This window comes from Acipenser ruthenus, chromosome 5 (assembly GCF_902713425.1).
Source record: "Acipenser ruthenus chromosome 5, fAciRut3.2 maternal haplotype, whole genome shotgun sequence".
In the NCBI taxonomy this organism is placed as follows: domain Eukaryota; kingdom Metazoa; phylum Chordata; class Actinopteri; order Acipenseriformes; family Acipenseridae; genus Acipenser; species Acipenser ruthenus.
In genome coordinates this window covers 43,137,270-43,161,498 of record NC_081193.1, presented here as the reverse complement: position 1 = coordinate 43,161,498, position 24,229 = coordinate 43,137,270, and the positions used below count along the sequence as shown (strand labels likewise).

The following is a 24,229-nucleotide window of genomic DNA, read 5'->3' as shown; positions in this document are numbered from 1 at the left end:
GCAGTATTTAGATGACACAATTCGGTGAGTTGAACTTGCCCCCACCAGTTGTGAAAGCGCAGCTTGCAGTACTGAGGCACAGAGCACGCAGTGCCTGATGAAGCTGCCTGGTCCCAATGGCAACTTACCACTCCCCGCAGTCACTCAATGAGGGCGTTGCCGTGGTAACCAGGGTCTGTGAGGCGCCGTTGAAAGGTTGCAATACTGCAGTGTCGTTGGAGCATGTTGCGAACAGTAAAAATCATGAGCCGCCACTGGTTGTAATGGAGTTTGTAATGGGCTGGATAGGTCTTTTAAAACACTGCACGTACCTGATGGACGTCCAGGACAGGATCTTCTGATGGAACGGTAAATTGTGCTGGCTCTGTGAGAGCAGGTGCTGAGTGGGGAGCGGGGAGGGGCGTCTGATTGCAGGCGAGGAGTAAAGACAGAGTCAGCAGACAAAGCTTCGTGAATTTAAATAGAGCTAATGCAAGGCAATCACTGACTGTCGGACAGTCCTTGTAGTACAAGCACTCTGCTGTCAGCAGGCAGGGAGCAGCTCTCTTCCCACGGTGGGGCTGGGCCGCCGGCATCAGGGGGCTGTCTTCCAAATCGGATGGAAGGAGATCTGCGATCGGCGATTCCATTTCCAGGCAAACAACAAAAGTATGGTCGTAAATCCGTTAGCAAAGGAGATCCAAAGAGAGAGAGAGACGTCAGCCAGAAACAGGTAGGAATAATCCAAGAAGGGTAGTCGATAAGCAAAACAGTCAAACCAGGAACGAAAATAGCAGATAAGGAAATGGCAGCAACTACAAACAATCTCAAAAGAGACAGTCTAGATAAAATTGGAGTGTTTTACAATAGGCAGTAGATTGCGTGAAAGGTCAATGAGATCGGGTTACAGAGGTCTGGTTACTGTGCTGCTAGGGAACATGTCATGTGCTGATAGAGAGATCAGATTACAGTGAAACTCACAAATGCACCCCGAAATTCAACCAAAGTTAACACTTAAATAGTAATCAAAGGAAGATAAATATTAGAAATGCCAAACAATTTAAAAGGTAAACCTGTCTGCCACAGACATTTCTATTCTCTGCAAATGATTGCCCATTGATTGGCCTGTGTAGTGCAATAACACAAGTCATAACAAAGTAGCAAACTGAGACAAGCACCCATAGTCTTGGGGATAAGATACTAGCAAACTGTGACATATACCTTTAGTCTTGGGGATAAGATATTAATTATAACAATAAAAGAACTGTGGGAAGTAGAAAACATCAAAATAATTCATGGAAAATATATTGCGGCAATCACACTATATCTAAACACCGACTACATACAGTATTAGAAATACTGCTAAGAAATAAATAATAATAATAATAATAAAGTATTAACTGCTGTGCAATACAACCTCTGCTGTTAGCTAAATAGTTTCAATTCCCTCCTCCAATCTGCATTACTGAAGTAATTACATCTGCACACCCATAGTGGTTACTTTCAAATACCACCTTATGACATTCTGCTTTTATAAGTGGTTTAAAAGACATTTTAATAGTTAAGCTTGTTAAAAAATTATCTAAGGATATACAATGGACAGTAATAAAGAATACACACAGAAACATAACAGTAACATTATGCTATCAGAAACATAACAGTAATTTATTTTTTTGTGAATAACTATTATTTACCTTTTATAAAAGAATGGCAGAACAGGCTGCTTTTGACAGTCTTCTAAAGTGTCAGGTAGAGGCATGTTACTTGTTTCAGGTAAAAATAAACAAAATAATCCTCCAATAATAGGGCCACTGCAATAGCAAATCATTGTTGCCAATGAAAGACCACTTCCTGGCGACATCAGTGCATTCAAAATACTACCAATCCGATACCAGAGAAATACAAACCCCACACATTTCTGCCTGTGGAAAAAAATACATATGTTAGAGTTCTGAATGGTTGACCTACGCTCTGCACACTGCATGACTTGCATATAATTCCCTTTCATATGTTGTGGCTCCTAAAAAAACATTTTCAAAATAATCAAATTGTTGTGAAGCAAATTCTGATCTTTACTGAAAAAAGTAGCCTTAGGCTTGTTTTCTTTAGATTCAAGACTGAAATTGACATTGAGTAGCAATATAAGCAGTGTATTATTTACAGGGAAGTTCAACTTTAAATTGTATAGTGACAAAGAAAATAATAGTGGGTTATACAAAAACTAGATATTGCTATGTAAAAATATATACCGGTATAATGAGTTTTTACATTTAATAATCAATATTTGACAATGCCCCACAAAAACAATGTAAATATACCCTTCCCATTTTTAAAAGTTTCATAATTACTATTTACACTGTAACTTATTTAATGCTGTTCAGTGATATCTTTCTAATTTAAATTAAAAAACTTCACTGTGTTGTATGTTTTTGGAATAATTATTCTTTGGCACAAAGCATGATACAATTATAAGAAGGAATTACCTCATTACTGTTGGAAAGAGCTCTATGGAATAGAGCAGTGAAACACAAAATGACACTTGCACGCAGAGTTTACCAATTAAAGCCAATGTCATTACTAAGGCAGGTATGGCTACAAGAAAGAAAGAAGGTATAATTAAAAGAAAGACCAATACTGGTAAAAACAAATCCCCCAAATTAGTCTTTTCTATGGAGCTAAATGTCATTCAATGTCATGTACCTATCATTTCTTCCCATAGGCAGTGCATTATTAAACATTATGTAATTTTGCTCTCCCATCACTTATGTTATTTGTAAACATCATTATTACAATATAAAGCACAGAAAATAAAGCAGCACTGTTGGTGTCACATTTTTTAATTGCATCTGAGAAAAGTAAAATAAAAAGCAGTTATTTTACAGTTCTTATAGTCTTAAGGTCTACGGAATTAACAAAATGGCTCTTTTTACTATTTCAGACTTGTTTTATATTTCGTTGTTGTTTTCTGCACTCCCTCTATGTGTTTCGTTCAGCTCTCTCTGCAGCTATGTTTGAGTTTACATCCCAAGACACCACTTGCCATAGCCAGCCTGCTCAGTAAGTAGCTGATTGCACAGACAGGGTCTACTTTGACACAGATGGGGTAAATAAATGTATAGTTGTGACAGAGACAGAATGATTCTTGGTAATAAATCTCCCTACCGAACTGTGAGGATGCAGTGTAAAGGGAACAGAGTGCCCTGGACTGGATGGCCTGACAATTCTTTCCCAGGGTTATGTGGAAGTCGGCCATCTAGAAAGGGGGCACAGCTGCGGTACATTAGGTCATCGCCCCAGAGGGAAAGCGATGTGGCAACCGCGGATTGGAGGAGAAATGGCTGCACTCGCTAACCAAGGGGGCATGACTGAAGGTACAAATAGGGGAGGTTTATGGTTAAGAGAACGCTAAAGGACGAGCAAAATATTACCGCGAGTGTTTAGTGTTTGTTTGTTCTGTCGGTTTGAATTTTACTGTTTGTTATTTATTAGACGGCTAACACGATCCGGAGCTGTCGTCAGCACAAACCCGGACAACACTGCACTGTTGTTCACGGATAAATTGTATTTGCACCACTAGCACTAATAGCACTCACCCTGGACTTGTGTGTGAATACTGTGTGTGTTTAAATACTGTGCTTATTATTTCGGGACTGAACCCGGTGTTTATTTAGCCGAGGAGTAAACATCGTTGTGTACTGCCAGTCCTCCATTTATGGTTTACTGTTGTCATCAGACTATTGGATTACAAATTAAAACTACCATTTCACCAATAGTTTGTTGTTTCTTGTTATCTTGAACACTGCAACACACCTTGCCACAATAGTGTATGTGGCACTGTAACGGGGGGAGATCTGTGCTGACTATCTGGCACATGCGTGGTACTGCAGGAAGAGGGCAGCAGTCTCATAAGATCCGCCTGTCAGTCATGGCGATGACACGGAGAGGTGGGGAAGAGGGTGTGTTGGCTTTCCCTCTCTCTGAGTGGCTGAGAGGCGGGCCTTGGGAGATTGCTTGGCCCATAAGAACTGTGCTTGGTTGTGCATTCAGGTGGCCGTGTTTGGGAATATACAGTGACGCTGGCAGAAGAAGCCAGTGTAAACACGGACCAGGCAAGCCTGGCTGAGGGAGACAGCCTGCCTTAAAATAATTATTATAACAACATACTGGTATTGACTAAATCTACAGTGTATCAGTTGTTATAAGAGCAATACAGATATTAACTAAACTTATGTAGGGTAAACTATTGTTTTCACAAACATGATGTGCTTGGCCACTTTCTTAAAATCCCCTGGGCATTGTTTGATTTATACAGCTTAGAGATAAAGCCTGGAGTTATGCACTGTTGGTTAACAATGCTGCTGTATATTGCAGGTAACTGTGACACTTTTTCCTTTATTATTCATCATTTAGCTATTTCTTGACACAACTGAGCTCTGCAAGTAAAATTTCACCAGTAGCCACGTGGTAATAGACAGTCTGGTATTTTTTTTAAAAAGGTTTTGCTACCAGAGTTAGATGAATGTTATGTGAGGTAATTAAAGACTTCATTTACATTGCAATCAGTTAAAACTACTATAAGCGCTCTATGACTTTGAGTGAACTAATATAGCTAATTTTAACATTTTGTTTTCTGTTTTAATAATTTTTAAGTAAAAACACATTTAAAGATAAGCAACATTTAAACCATGTAAAGAAAATAAGGTTTGTAAGTAAAGTACTGTTTTATTAAATACATAACCTCACCACAAAATTCTGAAATGAGGAGGGACAGTAAGCAAGCTGTGCCACTTAGCAACAGTGATACTATACTTAAGGGTCTGCGTCCAAATCGACTCAAAAGAAACGGCATCAATATCAAAGGACATTCTGCTAGCCCTGAGAAAAACTGGCCGAGGTACATATTCACACCAAAACTTCCCACATTGTAGGATATTCCGCAGTATGTCAGAGCAGATGCCAAACTGCAGAAATAAAAAAGAGCATGTGTTATTCAAAATCCATTCAAAATGTTAATATGCTACCACTGAAAAGAAGAAATGAACAAAGACTTGTATTACATGAGAGAAACTGTTATTTACTTCATGCTAATACAGTACACCCTCGCTATAACAAAACTGTTGGGGTCCAAGCCTTTTGTTCGTTACATCGAGTGGTTTGTTACAGTTGGGCTTGCTACAATTCAATTTTTATTTTTTTGCCAAATCGCGACTAATATTGACGTTTATTTTAGAAAGAATTTACTGGGTTTTTTGCTATCTTTATTTTTCAATTCAAGCAGAGCATGGGTGTAATTGACTTTTTTGCTTTAAAAAACCCCAGACTTTATGCCATTGATAAACGTCTAATTTAGCAAAACCCCTTTATCATATTCAACATGCAACAAAACCATGGTTACCAACATTCTAACTGAAATAACGTTTGGTCACAGCTGAGCTATACATTTAAAAATGGTCTCAAATAAACCGTAGTAAACACAGCATATAAAAGTGTATTACTCAGACCTTTATAGCATAAATTTATGAGTAAAAATAATATGCACAGAACAAAACATTAGATAGTTGAACAGAACTAACTAGCACTTATTATTTTGAGTCTGAGCTCCCCCTTTCCTGCTTCAGAGTCACTGGAAGGCACAGCAGACGGGCCCGCTTTGTCCTGCAGCAGAGACTTCAGCCGTCTCTTGCGCCCCATTTTCAAATCAAACTAGTATCTGTCACGTATACCTAAAGCAAAAGCTTACGTAAACCTAGGTGCTTTAATGACAGGCGCTGTAGCTGGCAAATTAGAGCATTCTAGAACAGGGTGAATAGACCCCCAGCCATTCAGAGAGGAACGAAGACGGGACAGACAGCAAGTATAAAAACTACACAAACTAGAGATGATTTGTTTAAGTTTTACATGAAAAGTTAATCAGATCCTCAAGTTTTTTTTTGTTTTGTTTTTTTAAATCAATTTTACTTTGCCACGTGGTTGCTGAACAAGCAAAAAAACAGAGTGCTTTTTGACAACCTATATTCACAACAGACATATTCCTGCGCTACTGTTTTTTTCAAATGATCTATGTAGTTTCCAGCTTTGTTGCAACATAAAATTATTTTCGTTTCGGACACAAAGGACATGCAGGGTTCTCTCCTACCCCCACATTCAGAAATGTTAGGATCGCGAAAAAGCCATTTGGCCTATTGAGACTCTCCTCTTTTAAATAATTTCCCTCAGGACATTAAACAATGGAGAACTGACATAAGTATTTAAAATACAACTGTCACCCTTGATCTAAATACCATTATAAATGGATACGAACACTGCAAGCTATACCGAACATAAAAATGCCACCCACAAAGCATCAAACCTTTATGCATTGAGTCAATGGCCAAGTAGGTCAACTTGGCAGCTCAAGTACACCCCCAAATCATTTACTATTAATAATGTCCACTGGTATTAAAATCGGGAAATTGAGGGGTCACTGCAAAATTCACCTCTTTAGGTGTCAATGCATACCGGACTACTACAGAGAGAGAAAAAAAAAAATAATAATAATTTAAATGAACTACTGCAAACCGCAAAATCAATCTCAAACTACGTATCTTTATTCTGTAGACAGGCTTTTTTTATTCCTTCGCCGTCCTATGTGCAATGCACTTAGGCAAAAAAATAAATAATAATAATAATAATAATAATAATTTAGACAAATAACATTTAAAAAGCGGTTAACTTTCTTGTTTACTGTTCACATAAAAAAAAAATCTCTCGTGTTACACTTCTTTGATCTATTAATGTTGAATCGCCCTGGATAAGGGCGTCTGCTAAGAAATAAATAATAATAATAATAATAATCGAAAGCACTCTGCAGAACCTAATGTCACCATGTTCAAATTAAATGTTGGTCCCGTTTTTTGTTTTTTTTAAAACCCTACATGAAAACGTTACACACTATTGTTATGCTTGCGTGTTTATAATGTGGATCTGCATCGGCCACGCGAAACTCACCTGTCTACAGATCAAAAGGGGACAATTTGTTTTTAATTGAAAGCACTTTGGAGATTATACACACAGCACAACCTACTTGTGTGATTTAAAAGTTTACCAGCTTTCAATGGAAATGTGTCGGTCCAGTGAGGCCTTAAAGGAAAATTATTCGGAACCGCTATATTTGTCCCATCCCTATTACATACAGAGCTAATTTCAAACAGAGCCGATAGAACAAGGGCCAAAGGAGACACAATCCACAAATTTATGTTTTACCACATATATATATATATATATATATATATATATATATATATATATATATATATATATATATACACACTGTGTATATATATATATATTTTAGCTCAAAGAGCCAGCTGCCCAACGTTTCGATATGTTGTACATATATATATATATATATATATATTGTGAATGAGACTGCTGCCACTCCGGTTTGTTGCCCCTTTAAAAATGGATTTATGCTTTAATTTAAAACATTAAAACATGCACCATTTAAAAAACATCTTCACCTATTAAAAGTGCAATTTTTTTTTTTTCAGTGAGGTTTTAAAAAATCCTTGTTTGCATTCATACATAACTTTAGAAAATGGCAAATACATAAATACTTAATAAACACTGCCTATCCAACCCCATACTGTAGGATAACTTTTTTCCTTTTGAAATAAATTAAATATGGCTCATACATACCTTATACAACTCATTATACATAACCGTAGGATTATGGTTCCAGATTTGAAGTATTGTAAAACAGAATTAGTTTGGTCTTCATATCTTAGTTTAATAGAATTCTGTGGTTCACATCCAATGGTATTTAGAATCTATTAACAGAATATATAAAACATAATATCAATGAGAGAATTAGTAAGAAAAAAAATCATCAGATTGTAAAATGGTTAATCATATGAGCATGTTAAGTACACAGTAGGATCATTCTATGATAATCATTATGATAAAAATAAAACTGGGTGAGGAACAGCCAAACTCAGCTAACAAGGTGAGGTTGCTGAAGACAGTTTACTGTCAAAAGTCATACACCATGGCAAGACTGAGCACAGCAACAAGACACAAGGTAGTTATACTGCATCAGCAAGGTCTCTCCCAGGCAGAAATTTCAAGGCAGACAGGGGTTTCCAGATGTGCTGTCCAAGCTCTTTTGAAGAAGCACAAAGAAACGGGCAACGTTGAGGACCGTAGACGCAGTGGTCGGCCAAGGAAACTTACTGCAGCAGATGAAAGACACATCATGCTTACTTCCTTCACAATCGGAAGATGTCCAGCAGTGCCATCAGCTCAGAATTGGCAGAAAACAGTGGGACCCTGGTACACCCATCTACTGTCTGGAGGAGTCTGGTCAGAAGTGGCCTTCATGGAAGACTTGCGGCCAAAAAGCCATACCTCCGACGTGGAAACAAGGCCAAGCGACTCAACTATGCACGAAAACACAGGAACTGGGGTGCAGAAAAATGGCAGCAGGTGCTCTGGACTAAAATTTGAACTATTTGGCTGTAGCAGAAGGCAGTTTGTTCGCCGAAGGGCTGGAGAGCGGTACACAAATGAGTGTCTGCAGGCAACAGTGAAGCATGGTGGAGGTTCCTTGCAAGTTTGGGGCTGCATTTCTGCAAATGGAGTTGGGGATTTGGTCAGAATTAATGGTCCCCTCAATGCTGAGAAGTACAGGCAGATACTTATCCATCATGCAATACCATCAGGGAGGCATCTGATTGGCCCCAAATTTATTCTGCAGCATGACAATGACCCCAAACATGCAGCTAAAGTCACTAAGAACTATCTTAAGCATAAAGAAGAACAAGGAGTCCTGGAAGTGATGGTATGGCCCCCCAGAGCCCTGATCTCAACATCATCGAGTCTGTCTGGGATTACATGAAGAGAGAGAAGCAACTGAGGCTGCCTAAATCCACAGAAGAACTGTGGTTAGTTCTCCAAGATGTTTGGGCCAACCTACCTGCCGAGTTCATTCAAAAACTGTGTGCAAGTGTACCTAGAAGAATTGATGCTGTCTTGAAGGCAAAGGGTGGTCACACCAAATATTGATTTGATGTAGATTTTTCTTCTGTTCACTCACTTTGCATTTTGTTAATTGATAAATATAAACTATTAACGTGTCTATTTTTGAAAGCATTCTTACTTTACAGCATTTTTTCACACCTGCCTAAAACTTTTGCACAGTACTGTGTATATATATATATAGACACACACACACACAGTCACAGACAAAAGTATTTGGGCAGTTAAAAAAAAATGAGGAAAACCATAAAGAAAGTGACTTCTATAATTTCTAATTGTTCTATTGAAAGATATAAATTAAAGTAGAGATTCAGCTTTATAATAAAACAACAAATTATTACATAACATGTGTCAAATTAAAAATAAAACGCAAAAACGAATTTCGTACTTTGACAAAAGTATTTGGGCAATCAACATGTTCCGTATGAAACCCATTTGTTGCTAATTATTGACAATTATCATGATTGAAGACCTGATGATAATTATAGAATAATAAACACAAAATCATAAAGTGCTAAAAAATAAATGGGAAATGTGTTATTCAAAAAAGCAACACAAATGGTTAAAACTAAGCAACAGCAACAATCTCAAAATGGCAGTGATACAACTAAACAAAAAAGGTGAAACTACCAGCAGAACAGCAGAAAGACTCGGTTTACCGAAAAGCGTGGGCTATTATTGACAAACACAGGAGAACAGGAACTACTTCAACTAGCTCCAGGTGTGGAAGACCAAGAAAGATTTCTGCAAAATCTGGAAATGTTCGAGCAGCCCGGCAAAATCCTCAGATTATTGCAAAAGATTTGACACAAGAATTGAGAGAAGATTCAATGAGCGAAAACCAAGATGCTAACCTTTGTTAAAAAGAATACACAAAAGAAAGCGATTGGAGTTTTCTATTGAATACTTGAAAATGCCTGCTGATTTCTTCAACCAAATTTTATGGTCAGACTAACTTTTTTCGCCAAGAAAGCAACAATATGTTTTGAGGAAGAGAGGAGAAGAATTTAAAGAAAAGTTAATCATGCCCAGTGTTAAACATGGTGGAGGTTGTGTTTTTCTTCCTCAGGCTCTGGCGACCTTTGTATTGTAGAAGGATCAATGAATGCTGCAAAATATCAAGAAATTTTGCACTCTCATTTGTTACCCAGTGCTAGAAGGCTTAATTTGACTATTTGTATTCCAGCAGGATGACTAAGCATTTTGTGAAGTCTACAAAGGAATTTCTGAAAAAACTGAAGATTACAGTTATGGGTTTTTCCATCTCAATCCCCAGACTTGAATCCCATTGAGATGTTGTGGATTGACTTGAAGGCTGCTGTTGCAAAAAGGAAACCAAAGTCAATTGCAGAACTCAAAGCTGTATGTGTTGAAGAATGGACACAAATATCTCCGGGAAGATGCCAGGAAATGGTTTGAAAAATAAAAAAAGACTGTAAAGCTGTAAAGGAAGCAAAGGGTGGGCACACAAAATACTAATGCAAGAGTACCCAAATATGAAAAGTATGACATTTTTTTTTTTGCATGTTACTTTTCATTATATCCATGTTATGTATTAATTTATTGTTTTATTAAGCTGAATCTCTACTTTAATTGAAATTTTTAAACAGAACAAGTAGAAATTCTAGAACTTTTTGTGTTTTTTCTCATTTTTGTTAACTGCCCAAATAGTTTTGTCTGTGACTGTGTGTGTGTGTGTGTGTGTGTGTGTGTGTATATATATATATATATATATACACATATATATATATATATATATATATATATATATATATATATATATATAAAATATTTCAGTAAACGTTGGTCTGATTCATGGAAATGGTTACTTTAGTTCCCTCCCAAAAACTAAAACATCCCAACGTTATATCTCTCCTCCCATTTTACGTCACCTTAAACTTCAAGAATTGTTTGACTTGATGCCACTTAAATAAAAAAGCAAACTGGGAAGCTGCAGAATTTACGCAGCTTCTCAGAACGCACATCCGCCTTAGTAATCTACCACCAGGCCGTCACACTGGTCCAGTCCAGTTGTTTTTTTAATGCTGTTTTTACGGATTGGGATCTAGTTCTGCAGTTTATCACTGTTTTTGAAATAAACAATATCCAACATGTGTCTCTATGTTAAAAATTCAACATTATGACAAAATTGTAAATATTAAATACAGATAGCGGCCTTACTAAATCCAAACTTTCACTGTCCTCTTTGCTTCTCTTCCGGTATTCATCAAGTTTACTGAATCTTTTATTTGTCATCAGCCACCTTGGAGATTCTGGAATATAACTGACAAAGAAAATAAATGTTTTATTGACATACACATTTAAAAGATTAACATATTAGAAAGGCAACAATGCAGTATAATTATTTACTTACAAATAAATAGGCAGACAAACAATCTGTGGAACTGAAATGGCTAGGCTGAACTGTAGCCAGTCTGATGCTAGGGATGCAATACCAGCAAACAGCATCATCCCAATAGCAGATGCAAAGGTCAGCAGGGCTGGAGGCCACATGCGGTATTTTGGTACACTCCATTCCACTCCTTCAAAAAAAAAAAAAAGGTGTTAATTAACTCCTCTTAAAATTGAGATTTTATTCCCCAAAGGTATTTTCTGCAGCTCACATTAAAACTATTACTTCATTTTTTGAAAATGTAATTTGTCCCGTAACTTCTGATTTGTGCTAAGAACTTCTTCCTCTAAAATCTACATGAATGCACATATGCCCACACATCTGTATAATTTCCAGTCGCCATCTGTAGGAATGGCAATATGCTATGATACTGGAGTCTCCAGGGGTGTGGGAACTAGGGGTGCTGTGGGTGCGGCTCCTTGCTTGAAGTACCGGGGTGCTGTGCACCAGCTGGTGCAATGATAAATCTTTCTAGTTTTGTGAATCTTATGAGCCGAGTGTGCACTGTGCCTTTTTACATTGCTTTTGAACACAAACGATAATAGACCAAACAGCGCTGGCTGTCACAACTGTCGCAAATTTTATAAATTGCACTTATAAAATGGCACCCCTAATCCTACCTCTCCCCTCCCAAAGTGGTTTTCAAGTGACTTCAGCAGAATGGTTTCTAAAAGTTACAAGCCATTCTGGTATGGTGACGCATTTGCAGAAATTGACTGCTCTCACTATGGGTTCACTTCAGAGGAATGTGTAAAATCTGACTAATTTCCAGTGTAAACACAATGGTAAAATAATAAGAAAAAAAAACAGAACAATCCCACTGTTCAAAGGAGAAAAAAAAAGTTGTGAAAACTACGTTAACACTATTCACATGGAAATAATTCTCTCTTCTTTTTTTTTTTTTTTTTTTTTAATTTGCTGTTGGGGTTACAATTTATGAATTACGTAGCCTAGCTTCTAGCGAATGCAGCAGTCCCTGCCAGTGCCGCGGCTGCAGAGTTGAATTTCACTTTTTGCTGTCATATTTTAATCAAAACTGTACATGACTTTGCATAGCCACTTAGACTTGCATTATCTTCAGTGAATACAACTACAGTCAAACCTGCTCATGTGACCACCTTTATTTAGTGACCCCCTGGTCTAAGCGACCACTTTCAATTCCTCCCAATGATATTTGTGCTTTTATTTAACTGTATTAAGTGACCACCTGTCTAACGCCATCAGCGACCACAATTCTCTTCCTCAAACCTACTCAAACCTACTATTAAGCACCCTTATTGTTGTAAGAAAAATATGGTTTTAAATGGTACGTCCTAAATTCAAAAGGAATACGGTAACCATTTTAGCTGTCTTTTATCCGTAATCAATAAAACAACAACGCTCTCTTGTAAAGCAAGAGAGAAAATGTGGAGAAACAAAAGGTCCTCCCTAGATGACAGAATTTTATTACTTTTTTTTTATTATTATTATTTATTTCTTAGCAGACGCCTTTATCCAGGGCGACTTACAATTGTTACAAGATATCACATTATTTTTTACATACAATTACATTATGTTTTACACATTATTTTTACATACAATTACCCATTTATACAGATGGGTTTTTACTGGAGCAATCTAGGTAAAGTACCTTGCTCAAGGGTACAGCAGCAGTGTCTCCCACCTGGGATTGAACCCACGACCCTCCGGTCAAGAGTCCAGAGCCCTAACCACTACTCCACACTAAAGTTACTAAACTTGTAAAGAAAGTAAGTGCCAGAAAAAACATTTTAAAACAGAAAGAACTAGGGCTTGAAGTTTTAGGTTTTTATTTTTGTTCACATGACCGTGTTTTGATCCGATTCAATATCTTAATTAAACTGTTAATTACTAAACAAAGTCGCTTGTTTTTTACCTTGATGTCCTGATTGGCTTGCTGATTCTGTTTCACCTTCTTCATTATTTGAACACAAGAGCAAGCAATGACATTAATCACATCCCCCAGATGCTACTTTAACTTGCATTTCGTTCTCGCACTTGCCTGGGAACTAGGTATCTTGTGTCTGTTTCATGTTGTGTTGTTCTTTCCCGCTAATTTAACAGAATTTTCTCACAATTAGGATGTAGCGGCTTAAGACTTAAAGGCAAACCGTTAACAGGAAAATTTTGCATCTCCATACTTGGACAGGTAGAATATCTCTTTCATACACATATGTGGATTTATTATTAACTGATTTACCACATCACATCATTTCGCCCACGTGGATTCTTACATATATTACCAAGCCCTACCCATTTCACAGCCTTGAAAAACGTGACACGGACCGTGAAATTCATTCTTCACCGTGAAAACTGTCTATTTTGTGTACTTTACCCTGCACTTAAATCCAATGAAGTTATGTGTACCTGTCCAGGTTCCTGACGTGATTATAAGCTTGTTTCAATTTCAAAAAGAAAACTGGACAGTATTTATTGATTGACACTTAACAGCAGCCAATAACCACCCTCTGCTCTCCTCACTGATTGGTAGATATGGGCATCCAGGGCGGGTCCAAAATTAATTTAAAAAATCTACAATAATTACTGCAGTGGATGGTGGCAAATTATTTTGTAAAACCTGCAATGTTTCACTGGATCACATACGTCAAGCTACGATCCAGTGGCATTTAGATTCGGACAGCAATCAAAAACAAAAAAGGTTGCGGACAGTGCACTGCTTCAAAACGTAACAACGTAGTAATGCTAAATATGATTAGTTTCGCTCAAGACAGACGGCTACAGTTCAGACTGATTTAAAACAAAATAATATGTATAAAATACATTAACAAAGCAAGCTACTCTTGATCTCTGCATCATCATCCTGTATTTGTTCACAGATGCATATTCACAGTAACTTTTAGAAGCAACAACACAGATTAGGTTCTTGACAGTAAATTAACATATACAAGACATGTTTTTAATTTCATGGAATATTCGATTTCATTAAAATATTATCGATTTGTTATTGTGAGGTACCAATCGACAGATAATTCGATTATTTTCATTACCGTTACAAGCCTAATATATACATATATTGCATGAAATGTATATGAAAAATGTATTTTGGTAACTTTATGAAGTAAATTGTAAGCCTTACCTAGACTGAAGGAGCTGATATTTATGCCGCAACATGTTATTCCAACAATAAGGCGAGCAATGAGATGAAAAATGACATGAGGTACAAATGCAGACATCAATCCCGTGACTGCTTGTACAGTGCAGCTTCCAATAAGCAGAACTCTCTTGCCATATCTTCCTTAAAGAAACGAAAGACATGAAATGTGTCTAATTCTAAACAACTGATATTAAGACAATGTATGCACATTTAACAATTCTGACACCTGCAACTCTATCAAAAAAAATTAATATTAACAAGTGCAAGTGCAATGCTAGCAGAAACGTTACCTATTTACTTTCCCTTAAAAGTGAGACTTATTTTACAATTGTGCTAATAAAAGGCAAGCAGATTTTAAAAGAAAGTTAAATTCTCAAACGACTAGTCTGATTTAAAACAAATCTTGCTCAATGAATTAGGCTCAAGCCTGATGCTGTTGGTACAAAGTGACATTTTTTCCCCCCTTACAATGTATTGCATCTTATTGCCAAGGGACAGAAAAATCTAGTTTAAAGCAATCAGCTATCCCAGGGTTTTTTTTTATTTCTCTAAACCCCTCATACTGTATGCTTATTTTTTCCTATTTGGTCAAAGAAGCTTGGCAGGGCTACTTCAAGCAGATCTCAGTCTAATAAATGATTGCTTGGCACAGACTTCAGTTACAGTAGAAGGTTGCACGAGGTTATGTCACAAACTGGATTTTCACTGCTGAGGTCTTGTAAGCATAACAAAGATTCTGGACATTTTCCCATGCACAAGGAGGAAGAGAGAGAGAGAGAGAGAGCGAGAGAGAGAGAGAGAGAAATTAATTTAAATCATTTTAATATGCATATTTATTTTAATTTTTTTAAGCCTATAAAAGTTATGGGCCCACATCCCCGTGACCGTATAGCGCCTATAAATAAATGTTTGGGATGCTCGATCATCCGGAGTCAGAGCCTATGTGAAATGTATATACTGTATGTGTATACAGTCTTCCTACATATTGTATCGTGCACGGGGGAAGGCAGCAGCAGGGCTGGTAGGTGACATAATCACACACGAAGACATAAGCCCGATATACGCTCCTTGCAAGGGAGCCAGCTCTTTTGTACAGCGGTATCAGCGCTATGCTTTAGTGAGAGAGGTCCTGGATTCGCGCCTGCCCTCCGCCTGTGTGTGGATTGCCTCGCCCTGTGTGATGCGCCTGCATGCGTGAACTGAGGTTCGCTACAATATATATATATATTTTTTTTATTTAGCAGATAAGGTAAAACATTACTTTTTGGTTCTTGGTGCATCTAAATAACTAACCAAGAACTTTACGATTACACTTGTAATTTTAAATATTGCACAGTTAACTACCTAAATATTTTATAAATATACAAATACTGCTTCCTTCCCTTTAATTTCAATATGATCAGAATAGCGTAACTTTATTGTAATTGTTAATGTGGATAGCAATACTGCTTCTGGCTGCCAGAGTAATGAATGGAAATTACCATTTGTATATGCACAGACACATTTTTATTGGTAAATTTCAGTACATTTGCCAGTATATTATATATATGTAACAATTTACATTTACTGCAAACAATCTATTAAGATGACACTGTTGCATTGTCCTACAACTTTACATATTTCCCTAACAGTATTCATACAACTAGAAAAAATTAAATAATAAAATATGTTTGCATTTGTGTTTTGACTCATTTTTTTTCCCCCACTGTTTTGCAACAGATTTCGATTGTGCTTATATAGTATTGCTAACACATCTGAGCTGTGTTGTGTAATATTCTGCATCCCCTGCTTATTTTACTATATGCAATCAAGTGGTTTTTGATTAGCAAAAAAACACTGTACCGTAATAATGCAAATATAGACTAACCCTCACCCTTAACATTACAAATATAGACTAACCCTCACCCTTAACATTACAAATATACACTAACCCTCACCCTTAACATTACAAATATAGACTAACCCTCACCCTTAACATTACAAATATACACTAACCCTCACCCTCAACATTACAAATTTAGACTAACCCTCACCCTTAACCTAACCATAACATTACAAATATAGACTAACCCTTAACCTAACCTTAACATTACAAATATAGACTAACCCTCACCCTTAACATTATAAATATAGACTAACCCTCACCCAGGGGTTTCGCTGTCGCTCGTCACTCTCGTAATTTGCGAATGTTTTTGAAAGTGACGACAAAAAAAAAATGTGGAATCGTCACTAGTGACGATCGTTTCTGTTTGTACTATAAAAAAAATATCCCTTTTATTAAAGTCACACACAACGTCTCTTTCTTCAAAAGAAGGGATCGCTAAACCATAGTCACTGCTGCTGATCAGATCAGTGCCTCGGCCTCATCGATTCATTGACTCTGCATCGTTCTCATCCTGTGGTAGACGACGTAAATGCAGTCAGCCATTCAGCGCCTCGGTTTCATATTGCGCAAATATAACCTCGTGTCCCTGTTACACCCGACCATTACTTCTGGAAGAATAAGTAATCAGCTTCGGCAGTGACTGTTGAAATATAGGTTGTTATAGTTGTGCTTAAAAATACTGTGTGCAGAAGATTTGTGAAATGAAAACGCATCATTAACTAAGAAAAAAAAAACAGCCTACGGTAACGTTATAAAATATGTGAAATGTGTCTTTTCTATGACCAAAAATGCTAAAATTCAGGGCCAAAATTATTCCGTATGTGTTACGCACCAACTGTCTCTTGACCATTTCGCCAGTAGGCCTATAACAAGCATGATAAAATTATATATATACAGTGTATGTGGTTTTATACGGCACTGTATATATGCCTACAATACATCTTGCATTGAGAAAACACCACTGGAATCGGAATAAAGGAAATTATTATGTAATACAGTTCACGTGCAGCATGGTTTTGGTAAGTAGCATTTTCAAAACCATATCATTATGTGCAGTATTAAAATAAGTTAAAAACATAGCAAATCCACAAAACCAACGAAATACTTATTGTATATTTGACATTGTATTTGTAGTGTTCTGTGTAACACGGGCCATCGTTTAACCTGAAGCAGATATACACGTTTATCATATCACCAACGTGTGTTGTAAAAATAAAGCAACAATTGTCTTGAAAACTGTCCAAAATATTTACTTGGTGGCTAAGAATGAAAAATGTCAAGATAAAAATGCCATTTTTTATATGGAAATTGTCAAAATAAAAGGGGAAGCTGGAAGAATTTACCAGTCAGGACAACAGCATTTAAATACTACTACTATTAAACTGTATCTGTTGGTAATGTGGTTTCTTCTATCAGTTTTCAAACTGGGGTACACGTACCCCTGGGGGTACTCGAGAAAAATTCTGAAATGGCAGACAGCGCATTTTATTTAGTACCACTTGCTAATCTACTGCAAACTTTTGTCATGTAATCAACGTTTAATCGCTAACACCAGACTGATGTGCTGTGACAGAGCGTTCAGTGGACACACGACTAATTTACATATTAAATATGTACATTTTAAATAAGCCCTGTTATTTAAATGTAATATAAACAGTTGGGCGGTTACTGCAGTCTGTCTGGGATACAAAAAAAGACATTTTAAAAAACTAAACACCTAGTCTTTAACTCATTTTATTTCCTGTGTGCGTTCATGCCTGCAAGTCGATATTTATTTGTTTCAATGACCCGATTAAAGTTTATTGTAACTTAAGTACTATTGGTTCATTTCAAAATACAGAAACCATAGTATTGTCATGCGGTCTAGTTTGACATGCCGTTACGTCTGGTGTGAGAGTAGTAAGAGTTTTTAGCTTTCAATTCAGTGAAAAAATGTGGATTGTTTGCTCAATACTAGTACATTACTAGCAAAGGGCGATCAAGACGAAATACCATCAAAGATTAAAAATGCCAAAAATGTCTTGCAACTGAAGCTCTTTCCAATTTCCCTGCCATTACCAGTGATTTGTGTGGTAACAAGCAGGGACATCCATCACACTGATACTAGGTAAGCATTTTATTATTCTTTTTTAATTAGCTTCAGTACTGTACGTTTTAGTCACCAATAATTTAAAAATGCCAATAATATGTTTTCGTATTGAGGTCAGCTGTAGAGATGCGTGGATAGTGAACTTTTCTTTGCCTTCTTTTCTATAACTTTATCATCAATATAAATACATGATTGCGGTAAACTTGTGAGCGCGAATTAAAAAACAAAACTGTTAGCCAATACTGTAAAATGTTGCAGAAGAAAATCCACTCGTTTTTTCAGCAAAAGTGAAACAGAACAGAACAACAAGTTGTAGAAGATGAAGACTTGGATTCGGAACACCAGAAAAAAAAGAACAAACAAAGCACACATGCGTCAGATAAAAGAAAAAGAAAACAAGCAGCAAAGTTTCAGCCCTATTGCAAAACTCTGTTTCCATGGGTTGTATATAATATTCTAACACTGTTTTTTTTTTCTTTTTATTGTAAAAAGACATACATGGTATAAGTAATTCATAATGCATTCTGTGTGTGTAGCTTTTCAGGGCAAATAAATCTGGTTCTTGAGTTTTAATGTTCTAAAACTTTACAGCTGTAAATTACCAATGTATTTAAACTGTAGAGCATTATTAAAATGGTTTAATTAAATAATTGTTTTGGTCAATACAGTGATTTAAGGTATAAAATAAAAACAGGACTCATAACACCCTTGAAAACTTGAGCTGTGTGCCAGTAGTGACTACTGAATATCTGGAGTGACTAATGTTTTTAGAAAGTATTAGTCACTAGTGACTACAAAAATCTAGAACCCAGGAGAAACCCTGCCCTCACCCTTAACATTACAAATACAGACTAACCCTCATCCTTAACCTAACCTTAACATTACAAATATAGACTAACCCTCACCCTTAACCTAACCTTAACATTACAAATATAGACTAACCCTCATCCTTAACCTAACCTTAACATTACAAATATAGACTAACCCTCATCCTTAACCTAACCTTAACATTACAAATATAGACTAACCCTCATCCTTAACCTAACCTTAACATTACAAATACAGACTAACCCTCACCCTTAACCTAACCTTAACATTACAAATACAGACTAACCCTCACCCTTAACCTAACCTTAACATTACAAATACAGACTAACCCTCACCCTTAACCTAACCTTAACATTACAAATAGACACTAACCCTCACCCTTAACCTAACCTTAACATTACAAATAGACACTAATCCTCACCCTTAACCTAATGTTATAGTACAATAAACAGGGGAACACCGGAACCATTTTTCTGGTGGATTGCACTGCTAAATGCTCATGACTTATTCACATAAAGCTCCTAAGAATCACAGAAAATGATGCCTGAAATGAAATGCGATTCACTGGCAGGTAAAACAGAGGCTCACTTTAGAAAATAGGAGGATATTTTTTTTACGGTTTAGCAGGTGGAAATATTCAGCGGATTTTGCAGTTTCCATCGAAAATGAAACCCCTTTCCAAAATCGGCCCCTATGTGCGATTTCAATATAGTGGAAAACTTATTTTGGTGCAATCTACAGTGATTCTCCAGTGCTGTGAAATGCTCCCATAAAACCCAGCTGCGGCTTTTCTAGTGGGGTAAAGGTTGATCATATCAAGCCCTTAGTTTCATAGGCATAAGAACTGTCCACTGTGGGGTGGGTCCCCAGACCAACAAAATATTGGAGAAAAAAAACAGATGCACAATAAGAACAGACTTTCTGTCTGTCAGAATCTGTTGATATAGTACAAGAAGTTTGTGCATTGAAAAAAAAAAAAATAATAAAAAACTATCTACCCTTTGGATTCCATTCCAGAGTTCAATGAGGACTGTAAATCTGAATTTGAAGCCAAGAAAATCTATACAAAAGAAAGTATCAATGGAATTTGTCTGACAATTCTGGAAGAATGTTAAACAACTGCAAGTAAACTAATTTCCAAGAGTTATTTTAATTTAATGATTTGTATGCTATTTCATTAATCAATGTTGACAATGGAGCAACGTTTTTGGACACTTCATATATTTAATGTGTAATTTGCAATTAAATCACCCAAAAGGTTTATTATATTTAGTTGCCACATTTTACTGTTCTTCACAGGAAAACAATGAGGAAATATGAAGTCAACTGATTTCTGTATGTATTCGGCCCATTTCATGCTACAGTAGTCTCTGCATATAGAAACACCTCCTAAGAGAACACTGATTTTTCCCATTGTAAATGCTCAGCCTAAAGGAACAGAAACTTTGCTAAAAACACCTTCTTGGCACCGATAGCGATTCGTTCACAATGGATACAGTACTGTTTTGTAAAAAAGCGACTTGTCATCGCGAGAGGGTCTTGAGGGACACTGATTGGTTTATTAAATCTTTCCAGAATCGCCGTCATATCATTGAATTGTTTTGTATTCTGATTTCCACGAGTGCACCTCAGAGCTACAAAATGGCATGTAAACAAATGGCAAAATGCGCTGCTGTTTCTCTTGTTACACAAAGTTGGACATTGTTTGAGCTCTTGAAAAAAACCTGAATCAGACACAAGTCACCGAGCAATTTGGTGTTTCCCGTTCTGGTGAATTGCTTCACCATTATGTTAAATAATGTGCATGTCTTGTATATTGCTGCTGCATTTTGTAACGTGTGTAGGGGTGATGTGTTAATTTAGTTTGACAGTTAGTTAATTAACATTAAGTTAACCCTAAGCAAAGTCCATTATTTTTGCTTTGTGATAGACCAAAACACACCCGCCAGCTAATTTCATAGTACAGTTAAGCTTTGTGACTGTGTTATTTTGTCTGTTACTTTATTATTATAGTTTATTAACATACACTAGCCTATTGTTTTGCTTTTACGTATTCAGTTCATTTCATATATTGATGCACTTGCGTCATGACAAGTAATAGATATGTATTTATTTATTCATATTGGGTCTGGTGGCTAACTCCGTCTTAGTGAACACTTCAGCTAAGAGAACATTTCGCTTGCTTCTCAAGGGGTATTCTTTGCCAGAGACAACTGTAATATATACTTCAATCTCTGTACAAGGGGTCAATGTGATTTAAACTGTAGAGGATCTACATACCATCACTCTTTAACTATATTAAATAGCTTGAAAGTAGGAAAAATTACCTAAACATGAGCAAAATTGCACACATGGGCCTCCACAGGATTTTAAACACATGGAAAAGGTAAGAATGTGGCAAAAGACAACTGCAAATATATCCTATGTTCCATTAAAGATTAAACAACTTCCAGAGTAAACATTTCATTTTTGGCCTTCAGGTGTATGCAAAATGCATGCACAGTCGGCACCACTTAATCAGGATACTGATAATCAGGATTTCTGCTTAAATGGGATACAACTCTGGGAGAAGGTTCTTCCCAATACTGTTTATGTTGTTTAATTGGGATGTCACTTCGTTTAATTGGGATACAGTATTTTCAAATAATGAACAGAGGTAGCTTTTCAGAGCAAGACAGGTTCGCATAGCACAATTCAGTGATTATGCTGTGACTTGCATAAATTGCGTAAACCACGCTGAACTCTTGTAGAAGCTGGAGTCTCCTGTGGATTTTCAGGCTGCTGTTGCAATAAAAGTTGTCATGTCAGCATCACAGGTGCCTCACCTTGTGGTAAGATGTGATTTCATTATTTTTCATTTCATGTAGAAATAAAAAACAGCCATTTATTTTGTTCAGGAATAAAAAAAAATGGACTTGTATTTTAAATTATGTCTTTAACATTTAATCATTTAGAAACAAAAAAGTGTTACTATGGTCATTGCAAATGCGTTTAATTGGGACAGCTGATATTTTTACTTCTCCCAAGGCATCTCGAGAAAGAGGAGTTGACTGTATTATAGACCCTTGGCCTTTGACTATTTATGTATTTTTTATTTATATAAACTCATTGTTCTCAGTTGGACCTGGTTAATATTTTTTCTTACTCTTTCCACTACCAAACATATATATATATATATATTTTTTTAATTTTCTTACCTGTCTGATAATATACCACCAACCAATGATCCAATTAAAAGGCCGCACATAAACACTGTTTGACCATAAGCGACAAGACCTCTTTCAGCACATTCTGATTTCTGTAAAATACAATAAAAAAAAAAAGAATTAAGGTCGGTATGAGACAATGTATTGGACTACAGCACTGTGGCAAGAAGTTTGTTTTGTTTGGGTTGGAAATTTGGGTCTGACAACATATATAAAAAAGAAGCTACAGTAAGGGCGCCTTTTTCTCATGCAGAATAAGTAGGTTGTGGCAACTGAAAGGCTGAAGGATCCTTTTGCCCCAGTGTAAAAACAAGCAAGCAAACATGAAAGGAAAGAAAGTAACTTGAGGAAACAATTGTTCTCTAGGTAACTCCATTCCTAATACGCAATTATTTGAAACAAATAAACATATTACTAATATAAAGATCCACTTAAGAGTAAATGGGTTAAAATGCAAAGGGATTTCAGTGGCAGGTATCAGTATGTGAATCATGTAGTATACAACTGAATTTTAGATAGGAATAAAGTACTTTGTTTATTCCATTGACAAGGTAAAATTCTGTATAATAATAACTGCCATCATGTCATTTGTATTTACATTATAGTAAATATGGATAAGTGAAACCCCAGCCTGATATTCTATATGGGGTAAATAATCAATGTATGTTATATATATATATATATATATATATATATATATATATATATATATATATATACACACACACACACACATAATGGCACGCATATCTAATACATTTGTATATTATGATGGTGATTTTTAAAACGTTAATAAAAACATTTTGGTGGAAATAAAATGTAAATATATTGACAACATTGCAATATGATATGTATTATATACAGTACTTACTACGTCATTCCGATAGCTGTCATTTTCTTTTGCAGTACTATGAGAGTTGTTTTCCTCGGCTTGATGTGAAGTATTGTAATTTCCATCCTTGTTTAAGCTTGTACAGGGGAAAAGGTCAGCTGTGAACAAATCTACAAAGAACAGAAATGCTGTAAAAACGAAGATCAGACTAAGTATCCAATAAACATTCCTCTGAAGTGAACCCATAGTGAGAGCAGCGCTGCCAGACTGGCAGTTTTCCAGACAAATGTGGCTTGTTTTTAAAGCATCTAGCGTCTTTGGCGGTTTGGCTATTTTTATCGTAGATATTTTTGTTGTTGTTGTTGTTGTTGTTGTTGTTTTGTTTTGTTTTTTGTTCTATTCCTTTCAATTCTGAGGTTATCACCAGCTCAGAACTCTATCACCACAATGACAATGTTTGGTATATCACACCCTCCCCTATCTTTTTCTTGAGAAAATCACAAATCATACAACGCTTGCACTTCAAATGAGCAACTCCAGCTCAAGAAAAACTCTTGCAGTCAATGTTGGAACACTCTGTTTCAACTTTCGGCCAATCAAATCACGAGCCTGTTCCAACTTTGTTCCAACTTTGTTCCAACATTCAGGGCTCCGGCCAATCAGAACGAGTTTGTTAAAGGGGGGCGGTGCAATCATTTCTTCAATAATTATTAAAATGCTATTTTTCTGACTTTTTAAATACGGTCATCACGTTACAAGTATGTCACCCGTATGTCCCATCTCTTACTGTACTAATGCTAATGTTTTTTCGCTGATTGACAACGCTATATTACCAGTACGATTTACGAG

The 24,229-nt window shown here is 36.4% G+C and overlaps 1 protein-coding gene across 1 annotated transcript in view; it reads right to left on the bottom strand.

The window, feature by feature from the left end:
- The window catches only part of si:dkey-190l8.2, a 31,183-nt gene extending 7,172 nt beyond the window's left edge, over positions 1-24,011 (bottom strand). The window contains exons 1-9 of the mRNA XM_034921423.2: positions 23,420-24,011; positions 22,540-22,640; positions 14,523-14,677; positions 11,369-11,537; positions 11,176-11,278; positions 7,657-7,787; positions 4,723-4,940; positions 2,463-2,571; positions 1,674-1,901 (exon numbers count right to left, since the gene is read on the bottom strand). Coding sequence (XP_034777314.2) covers positions 1,674-1,901; positions 2,463-2,571; positions 4,723-4,940; positions 7,657-7,787; positions 11,176-11,278; positions 11,369-11,537; positions 14,523-14,677; positions 22,540-22,640; positions 23,420-23,626 — 1,421 coding nt within the window. The 5' untranslated portion in view covers positions 23,627-24,011. The remainder of the gene's footprint in view (positions 1-1,673; positions 1,902-2,462; positions 2,572-4,722; positions 4,941-7,656; positions 7,788-11,175; positions 11,279-11,368; positions 11,538-14,522; positions 14,678-22,539; positions 22,641-23,419) is intronic.
- Positions 24,012-24,229: the final 218 nt, after the last annotated feature.